Source organism: Olea europaea, chromosome 10 (genome assembly GCF_002742605.1).
Source record: "Olea europaea var. sylvestris chromosome 10, O_europaea_v1, whole genome shotgun sequence".
NCBI classification, from domain to species: domain Eukaryota; kingdom Viridiplantae; phylum Streptophyta; class Magnoliopsida; order Lamiales; family Oleaceae; genus Olea; species Olea europaea.
Genome location: NC_036246.1, coordinates 5529782 through 5540484, shown reverse-complemented (window position 1 = coordinate 5540484; position 10703 = coordinate 5529782). Strand labels below are relative to the sequence as shown.

General features: G+C 33.6%; 1 protein-coding gene across 1 annotated transcript; it reads right to left on the bottom strand.

Moving 5' to 3' along the window:
• Positions 1-5324: 5324 nt before the first annotated feature.
• On the bottom strand, positions 5325-6614 carry LOC111400987 (transcription factor CYCLOIDEA-like). Its single transcript, XM_023028493.1, has one exon. It carries the CDS (start codon positions 6246-6248, stop codon positions 5346-5348), a length of 903 nt encoding a protein of 300 aa, XP_022884261.1. The 5' UTR covers positions 6249-6614; the 3' UTR covers positions 5325-5345.
• Positions 6615-10703: the final 4089 nt, after the last annotated feature.

The window sequence follows — 10703 nt, the reverse complement described above, 5'->3', positions numbered from 1 at the left end:
GTGTGTGCTAATGCATCTTATAAGCTGCTTACGCCCCCTAGTTTAGAACACCTGAATTAATGAAAAATTTTCGAACTTAAATGTATGGTCATCACCTTTATGTACGCGACGTAAACTCAATCTATATGCCTCGATAATCGTGGAAGAAATAAAAGACAGACGGTGAAATATTGAAAACGATGCTTGCAATTTTTGCTGAATTTAGGTGCCCTTCTTCTCCCAGTTGGCCATTTAGGGTGCCCATTGTTTACAAAAGTACTATTGCAATAGCATTGCTAGAAAATTGTGTCAACAATATTAGCTGAAAATACTTAAAAAAAGAACAGGTTTCATAAACTGTGGTTTTGGGCTTTCAACATAATTTGATGGCCTTTTTTTAGCCCAGAATCAATCTCCGACACCATTATCTATGGGCAGTTTTTAATTATTTTTAATTTATTTAGTATTAATTCTTCTTATCTGTAAACATTCTTCACTGAAAACCATAAAATAAACTGTAATAATTATTTCCTGCTCAAAGCAGAAGACACTGCACCTTTAGACAAATGACACCTATGAGAGAAAATATCAAATTCTGTCAATCATTTCATTGCCAAATTAATGAAAAAGGAACATAACTATCTAGTCATTGTTTTAAAAAGTGTGCTACATAGATAAATGTAGCTGAAAAAATTAGGGAAATGCAACTTGTCCCAACTCAGGACTGACCAAAATTCAGGGTGCCGAGGTGGGAACATCTTGACTTTTGGATTTGAAAAAAAAAAAAAAAATTGAAGTTGAAATCACATCACCTCAACCCCCTGTTTTTGGGTCGGTCACCGAGTTGAGACTTGTAGCACGGCTGAAAAAATTATTCTCCATTTCAAGCCGATTGGAATTCTGTCAAGGGATAAAATGGACAATGTCTAAAAGTTCGTCCATGTTAGACAGAATAATCTAGCAAAATTTAAAATTTTCCTCTCTTTCTTCATCTCTTGGTTTCTTTTTATTTTTAGATCAAAGCAATTGGAGATGAAATTTGAACGTGATCATTTCAATATTACGTGAAGTGAGAATCTTTTTATTTATTTGTCAATGAAAAATGCTAAAAGAAAGTGATAGATTACAACATTTTTATTTTAACCTTTAGTCAAGCGTCATGTACGTTCCGTCCGAGATCTCCAATTCTTCCCTTTCCCGGCCAATTATCGGGCTACAGCCTCCTATGAACTTTCACTCGGTACACACTATAGCACGCAATGGACCAACCCGAAATGAGAAACATGACACACTGCAATATGAAACGTGAAAATGCTATTTGTGGAAGTATGAGGTCATTTTTATAATTTCAATAATATTCAATTTTACCAAAGCTATATAACATTAATTCTCATGTTAATCTTTTTCTATTACCATGTATGATGTCCACAACAAAAACTAAGAACCTCAATCCTTAATCAGAGTTCGAATTTTTTTTGTTAACTGTTTCTGAAAGGTATCTTGGAAGTTTCCAAATTTTATTCAAAAAAAAAAAGGAGTCTTATGAAAATTGGAAGTTCTGCAAAATATAGAGTTTTTAACATTGATTTCAATTTGCAAAATTCGATATTCAAATCTACAAAGATGTGGAAGATGATAAGAAAAATTCTGAAGAATGTGAATACAGGTGGTTGAAATCAGGGGAAAAAAATGATAAATACAAAATAATAATAATAATAACTGTGTACCGTGCTAGCCATGTATTAATAGATTAACCTCCTGTTTGATAGAAATTAAAATTTATATTTTAATACAAATCAAAGTCAACAATTAATTTTAATAACACATTTTATGGGTTTCATGCAAATTTATTCTCATTAATTGCATTTTTAATTCACTTAGTTGATGATGTGTCAAGAATTAATTAAATATAACGAGATCTTAACTTACCAAATAGGGCTATAAATTGGGTTGACTGAGAAATAAATGACAGCCAGGATTTGAATCAAATTATTGTACTACTTCAACAGATCACCACCATACCCAGTCCGCAAATCCATCACGCAAAGTGGGTTTAGAGTCATGACACAATGCTCCATATACCTAACATTTGACAGGTTTTTCTTCTTCCGAAAGAAAGCTGTCAGGTTCACGTTCATTCCTTGCTGTTTGTTTATTTGTTTGTCTTTTTTTTTTTTTTTGTTTTCTTTTTGCCCTTTATCCATTTCTGAACTTCTGTCGAGTATCATTTGAGCTACAGGAAGTTCTGAGGTTTTTTGCTGTTAACTGCTGCCATGGTGTAACCACCGTTTACTATTCCTAGAAACCTTAATTGTTGGAAACACTATTACACGGCATCACTGTACCATAATTAGCATTTCTTTGGTTCTTATGATTAGTTAACAAACGACATGAATCCACAGGAATGTGATCGTATGTTTTTTTTTCTTTTTTTCTTTTTGTGCCATTTTGCTGCAAGTTTTATTATTCTTCTTGTTTCTACTTCCTTAGGGGAACTTCTTTACCCCCCTTTCGAGGATTCAATTAATGGAACTGACTTACATATGTCAACAAGGATTGCTTCTCAGAATACACGGCTGTGCCAAGACAAAGGGCTTTCAATTGTTGGGATCAGCCGATCAGGTTAGTGAATTCAATTGTTGAACGTTGCGATGAATTTCTTACCAAAAGTTCAGTAAGTCGTTTTGTATAATCATCTCTGTGATGAAATTATTATGCATGTCTATATAAAGGCTCGAATAATTCAAAGCTAATTAGGCAAAGAGAATATATATATGTAATTGACAGTACCCATGGCTGAGGTTAGAGGAGAATGATAGTCAGTTCAGCAATTAAACTATAATAATCTTAGCCAAACAATCATAGGATCAAAAATATTGGAGCTCTGTTAGTAGGGTACTTTATGCATCTTGCACTTTAATGTATTCACGGTAATCCTGTCGCAGTTTAGGACAATAGGGAAGGAAGAATGAGGATTGAAATTTGTTTCCACTGTACGTAAGACGCTAAAAACAAGAGACTGACTCACAATGGTCCCCAATGAAAGGATATGAACTTTTTGTGTCTTTATAGTACTTCCTTCGTCTGTCGCTTCAGAATATACAACCCTGTTGGTTTTAACACAGGAAAATTTTGAAGGTATTGAACTGCAAGTCTTTTAATCATTACCACAACTTTACTTATTTCTCTTCCATTGTCACTTTGATTACTTCAGCCCGGTAAGTTCGATTCCCACAACATAATTACTCGTGTCAACAAACCAGCTGACCAAAAAATTACCAATTCCACAATCTAACCTAGAAACCTCTAAAAAAAAAAAAAAAACTAGATACCTATATACCAAACGTATTTTGACAAATTAAATTCCTAGGAACTGTATTAAGTTTTCTCTAATGTAAAATATACAGCAGGATCTTTTGATTCCAGATTGGGTATCTGTACATTTAAAGGAAATTTAAAATATTCTGCTAATAACCAACATATATTTCCACTTGGAGAGGTAATTATAAGAACTCTAGGGAATTTTAGACAAATGATTGTAAACTTTTTTAAGGCTAAGACTTCATGTTAATTCAAGTGACATAAAAACTCTGATTTCTCAACCTATATGTAAAGAGCACGGTAGCTTCAAAGAATAATATAAAATTTAAAATTTCCTCCTACAGTCCTATTGAAAATATTTCAAAGCCTGAAAGATGTGAAACTAGAACAATGACACAGTCTGAAAGCTGTAAAAAACTGTTGCATGATGATTCTAACTATCATATATACCCTCCTTAATGAACTTAAGTGTTGACAAATGACAACTGTAATATTGAAAACATTAATACCTCAAATATGATTGCCGTGGTTAACATTTTGACAGGCCTCTCATTTTCCTCCACAGATTTCACCTTTGTTACAGTCTTCTTATCTTTTTCCTAAGCATGTATGTTTGCGTTCCCAACTTTTGCTCCTATGTTCTTAGTTTTTTTTTCCGTATGTGTTTCATTTCAGTTGCCTTCTACTCCAACTGACCATATTGTGTTCTCTTCATCCTCAAATAATTTAGTAGTTTTCTCTTCCATTTCCAATTTCCAATTCAAATTGTTCCCTTTCTAAAAAGCAACAGCAGCCTGTTTTTTGTTGAGAATCTTATGGAAATCTAACTTGTAGGCAGTCTCCAAAATACATGATAAATCCCACGCTCGTTTTGGTGGCATAGTGTCTGAAATTGTTTCAAAAATCTCATCATTTATTTCTCGATAAATAAAGGACAGTGTATTTTTGTCCCTTTTCCGATTCAATTCTATAAATTGAATGGCCGAGCTTGATCGTCCGTGTATCCATTTCTCAAAGTTTTTCACAAGGCTTGGATAACATACAACAGTTTCGTTGTTGGATCCATATTTGTTGACTACTTCTTCGCATTGAAGTCAGGAAGCTGTGGCTGTAACTGTTTGATGTCATCTCTAACAATTCCTTCAGCAAGTCTTCGATACCACTTTGTAATTGGAAACCAAGATGAATTCACTGATATTCAAGTACTCGCTCTCACTAGAACACTTTAAGAGAAGTTTCTTCCTTGAAAAAGGTATATTTCACTCTCATTTTTTTATTGCTTTTCTTACAATTTGCTTCACTTTTTCTCATGTTTTCTATAATACAAACTTAGTACATGAATCATACTTATGCACATAACATTTATATATCAAAAGCACTATAGACCTAATAATATGTATTCCTAAATCCTATTAGTATAATGAATTCATGTTCTTTCTTCTAAATTAAATGCTAGATGAGCATAATGGATCAGTAATCTTGAACTATGGATTCAACAAGGTAGGTCTAAAAGTGTCCTAGTATTTTCAAACCTCCGATATACTGATATTATATATTTAACTGTCAATAAGATGAACTTAAACAATGATGCTACATTAGGATTTGACCTGATATCCTAAAATAAAACTTGTTTTAGACCTGATTATATACGATAACTAAAGACATTAGATCTGTCCAATGCAGTATAAAAAGTATGTTTTAATAAATGAGGGTCAACGGCTAAATTATTAAGCACAATTAACTAAAATTTTGGAGTAACAAGAGGTGTCAATGTAGTGAAATAAAGATAAATTCATGAAAGTTCCACCCGTAAACTAGTTGGTAAAAAAAGGGAGATAAATAAGAGATTCGTCAAAGCCGAAACATATAGTAAAGCTTACATAGCCTAAGCACATGGGAAACCACACATCAGTCTCGACCTAATTAGTCAAGGACCTGCCAGTAAAGAAAAATGAAAGAATAATTAACATTGAGCTAATGTATATTTTGAAACTGTTTTGTAGAAAAGTTTACCTTCTAATAATATTATACTGGTGAAATATGGCTCACAAGCTGGATCGCCTGACTATGTAACCAATATCCCAGTTCTCAGCGGCATAATTAGGAGAAGATGCGTTGCAATTTGGAGTCAAATCACTTGAAACTATATGGTTTTGCTGGAAACCAAGAATTGAAGAAGAAGGCTTTGATTGGCTTGGAATGGAGTTGCTGAAATCAGAAACCTGCCTGGCTTGAATATTGAGCCTTTTGCTGCACATTTTCTCTCTTGTTCTTTCCCTTGCTCTTGCTCTCGCCTTTGCCCTTGAATCTCTTGCAATAAGTAATGTTGAAACCTGTTGTGGATTCTTTGCTTCTTTAGTGTTCGTAGCATTTATGAATGATTTTTTCTTTAAATTTGACCCCAAAGATTTCCCTTTTTCGCCAGCTTTATTATTCTCGCTTTCAAAAGGAGAAGAATGAATGTTGTCGGTACTTTTTTTCGTGCGAATCAGCTCCCTGATTGCTGTTTTTGAATTTGTAAGCAGCCAATCCAGGGTTTTGCTTGGTTTGTCGAAACCTAGCATGTCTTGAAGATCAAAGAACTTACGTGCAATACTTATGGAAAGCCGCACTCTTCGATCTCTCGGACCAGTAGCTGTAAAGATTTTGCTGTGCCTGTCATTTTTTACTGTCCTTTTTCTTCTTGGAAACGCATTTGCAGAAGTCCCAAGATCCATATTTAACCTGTCAACATCTTGATAACCTAATGCAGTGTCGCCAGGAACTGGCAAGTCAATGGCGGCCTGAAGAACTGGAAAATTATCTACTAAATTATAATGGCCAGAAAACAGATCGTCATGGTGGTGAAGCAAAGTTTCACTGCTATTTAGGCAGTAAAAAGAGGTCGATGTGTCAATAGATGATTCAATCTGCGGTAGAAAGTGCGAATTCTTGCTGGAAGAGAACATTTTAGGTCAAGAAAAGATCAATTTCTCTGCCGGGATTTGAGGTTTGTGTCTACAAAGTAAACAAGGGATGGGCATGTTTGAAATTAAATGCAAACATGTTAATTATCTGAGATTTACAAATGTAACCAGTCTGTGAAAAACCTAGATTTACTCGTGTGTGGTGAGGAAGATGGAAGAAAGGAAAGAGGAAGAGAAATATCAGACATTGGGAAGGTGGATTTTTCCTGTATCAAAAGACCGTACTTTTTCATTTTTTTCCTTAAGTTAAATAATAATTATTGGTAATAAATTTCTGCATCTTTTTTTACCTTTTCTTACTGTCTGCCTCCAGGGAAAAAGTTAATACCAATACTTAGACATGGCATAAAACAGGCAAACATTTGGGAGTTAATTTTTTTTTACTAGACTATAGTATATTCTTGAATGAGGTCCACGTGCTTATGAGAGTAGGTAAATCAAATTATGTACACTTAGAATTATCCATTCTTGAATGAGCACACAGGAAAAGAAGGGATTTTGTGTTACCACTCGGATTCGGAAAGGGTAAGGGCATGATGCTGTTGAGGACCAAATTCTGAGGGTAGATAACAATTATTATTATTATTATTTTTACTATTATGGTTAATTGTATTCTATTCCAACATAAATTTACTCGCAGACTACCTTGAGGTTTTGACGGGTGACCCTGGTCCCATAATCCATCTCCATTGTCTTTTCAGGCTCAGTAAAAAATCTCATCCCCTTCAACTCTGCTAGCTAGCTAGTACTAGTATAAGCAATCCATAAATTTCTTTAATGGTGGGATGGCTCTTTTAATTTTCTTTTGGAACTTTAGAAATTGACATCTTTGCAGCCCACTAGGGTTTTCATATTTTGTTTTAGTAGAGATTTCATTAAATAACGATGTTAATGATTTGGCAATTTCAAATGTAATAATTATTTTGACATAGATAAATAGATAAAATTTAAATAATTAAATATAATATGGTAGCTTAAGTTTTAGACGATTGGTTCAACCAGACAAGACAGGCAGCCACTAAGAAGATGCTAATCCAGATATGAGCACAAATGCTAGGAAAAGTAGAGTTTTATTTTGTAGGCGGGTGTCCACAATGTTGCATGATTTCACCTGAAAATATTGTGTCAATGAAAAGGTTAAGTAACTCTGTCAAGTCTTAACTCTAAGATGAGCAGGCAAAATCTCTTTTTCAGTTTTCCGGGATAATTTATTTTGCGGGTGAAAAAGTTTAAGGAAAAATTTAATAAATATAATAGTTTAAGAATACAATTTCAAAATTAACAATTTTATTAAAAAACTTTAAGAAATCAGATGGTATCTATTCAAGTAAATTGCTGTGATATATAATTGTATGATTGTGTAATCCATGTGACATGTTAGTTATGTTCATTTGACCATCTGAATTTTATTTAAAGTTAATGTCGGATTAATTAAATTCAAACTTAAAAAATATAATTTCAGTTATTTTCCTCAAAAGTTAATTGGGAGCTGGATTAGTGGCCCAAACCAAGATGCTTACTGAAAAAACCAGCCTAATTAATGCAGAGGGTTGTAAATTAAGTTACTTTATTTCAAGTTTAGAGACTATAGCCATAAAATGTAGATAAAAGTCTATAAACTACCGTAATTTGGACTGCACGTTTAATTTAATCATTTTATTGTCTCGCAATTTTCATTCATGCATGTCCAATGTTCAAATAATTGATCAAAATAGAATATGGATATTTCTCCTTGCACAGGATCCTGTGCATAGGGTGTGTGCACAGGGTCATGTGCAAATAGCACAGCCCTAAGAATATATAGGACAGCACACTTTAATTGTATATTAAAAATATATCGAATTTGTGTGTGTGTGTGTGTGTGTGTGTGTTTTTTAACTGTATTTGCAGAATCTATGGCTTCAAATTTAGCCCCCGTTTGACCCTCATTACCTGAAAATGAAAATGGGGGAATAATATTTTTTTAAAAAAATGAGTGGTTGAAAAAGAATGAAAAGTTTTCGATTTACGCGTAATATTATTTTATGAAAAATTGTGTGGTTAAAAATAAGAGAGAGAAAAATGTAATGTAATGTAATTGAATTTAATGGGAATCAAACTGGGCTTAGTATATTCGAGTAAAGAAATTGGCAAGATTGCTTTTGATCACATAAATGGGTATAGTATTAAGCATTATTATATCAAATGACATACAGTGACAACTGACAAGACCTTATCTGAAACTTTTTCTTAATTAAGACTTAAGAGGGCCGATTTCATACATGATTTATTTAACATTAGATAATTTATTAATATCGTTTACAAATTTTAGAAAGAAATGAATCATCTCCCTCCCAACGTTCTTACAACTCATAAAATAGAAAATCGAATCTCGAACCTCAATTGCGTGATTATCCAGAATGGATGAAAAAATCGTCCACAAATTCCCAACATGATTTTTCCATAATAAATTGTTTACTTCTTGCCCACAAATTTTCAAGAAAAACTGGTCACATTTTCAATGTCGTTTTTAAATCTATCGGTGGAGCACAAAGTTAAAGAATCGTTTGGAAAAAGTTGTTCCAATCACAAGCATCGGCCACAATATTTTTCAGTCATTTGTGCTAAAATTAGGACAGTAACCTAATACACTGAAGATCATCATGTTAGAATTATAGTTGTTCAAAATAAAATAATAATAATAATAATAAAATAAAATAAAATTTTGTGGGTTTAACCATGCGGCTGCATGGACATGAGGCCCTCCTGAAAGTGGGAGGGCCACTTGCACCGTAACCATGCGACCGCATCGTTATAGCCCATGCGGTCGCATGATTATACAAAGTAACCGTTGGGAATTCGTTTTTCACCGTTTTTCTTTTGAATTTGGTGCCTTTTCAACATAATTTTGCACCATTTCGTAGGAACCCTTCAAAACCTATAAATAGGTGTTCCAATTGCAATGAAAAACACTCTTGAGAAAATTAAGAAACTACCACAAAATTATTCTCCCAAATTATTATATAATCAATCTTATATCTATTTTCACTTGTTCTTTGTGAAAGATACACTTTGCTTTTGGTGTTCTTCACACAAAAACTTGTTTAATCCTACAAGCTATTTGTCGGAACTCCTCAAAAGCATTGGAAAGGGGCAAATAATGTTTGAGGATAGCGTTATCATTTTCGTGTTCAAGCCTCTAATTCTATCTATATTCTTTTCCTCTTTGGTATTACCAATTTTCTTCTCTTCATTGCTTTAAATTTCCAACAAACTCAAACATCATTTGCATTTACTGCAATGGAGTCGAAATCTACTATTGCTACTATCAAAATGATGAATCAAGATCTGGTGCGTTTGGATAGATTCGATGGTGTAAACTTTACAAGATGGCAAGACAAACTCAAGTTTCTTCTAACGGCGTTGAAGATCTTCTACGTGCTTGATTCAAAATTAGAACTCATTCCCAATGCAACTGACAAGGACACCAAAGAAATTCGCATAGAAAGGAAGAAACGAGAAGAAGATGAATTGATATGTCGTGGGCACATTCTAAATGTATTGTCCGATCGACATATGATCTCTACACAAACACTACTTCGGCTAAAGAAATCTGGTATGCATTAGAAAGCAAATACAAAGTCGATGAAGAAGGTACTAAAAGTTTTTAATAACTAAATATTTTGATTTTAAAATTTTAGACAATATAGCTTTATTTCCTCAAGTACATGAGTTACAAATAATTGTGAACAAATTGAAAGTGGTAAAAATTGAACTTTCCGAAACTTTCCAAGTGGGAGCAATTATTGCTAAACTCTCTGGTTCTTGGAGAGGATATAGGAAGAAAATTCTTCACAATTCCGAAAATTTTTTTTAGAAGACATACAGAAACATCTTCGCATTGAGGAAGAATCAAGGGCAAGAGATAAGATTGAAAATTCTTATGATGGCTCTTCGAAAGCCAATGCCGTGGACAATGTGGACAACTCCGACAAGTTAAAAAAAAAAGGGAAATTTCTTGGTCCTAGAAAGGATCAAGGAAAATTCAAAAACAAAGCCAAATGACCGTGCTATGTTTGTGGGAAATCGGGACACTATGCTAAAGATTGCAGGCATAGGAAACAACATAAGAAGGAAGGACAAGTGAACTCTGTTGATGAAATTATTGCAATAGTGAGTGAAATTAATGCAATCCAAGGCAAATTTTCGGGCTGGTGGTACGATACATGCACTACAATCCATGTATGTTATGATAAGTCTCTCTTCAAAACTTATCATGACATTGAAGACAACCAAGAAATACAAATGGGAAATGAAGGAAGATCAAAGGTGATCGGTAAAGGAAATGTTGAACTCCTTTTTACTTCGGGAAAGAAGATCACTTTGACAAATATCCTGCATGTACCGGAAATGAATAGGAACTTAGCAAGTGGTGTACTCTTGGGAAAACCCGGGATT

What these genes read in the sequence shown, in the direction of transcription:
- LOC111400987 (XM_023028493.1), bottom strand. Translation starts at nt 6,248, where the DNA reads ATGTTCTCTTCCAGCAAGAATTCGCACTTTCTACCGCAGATTGAATCA.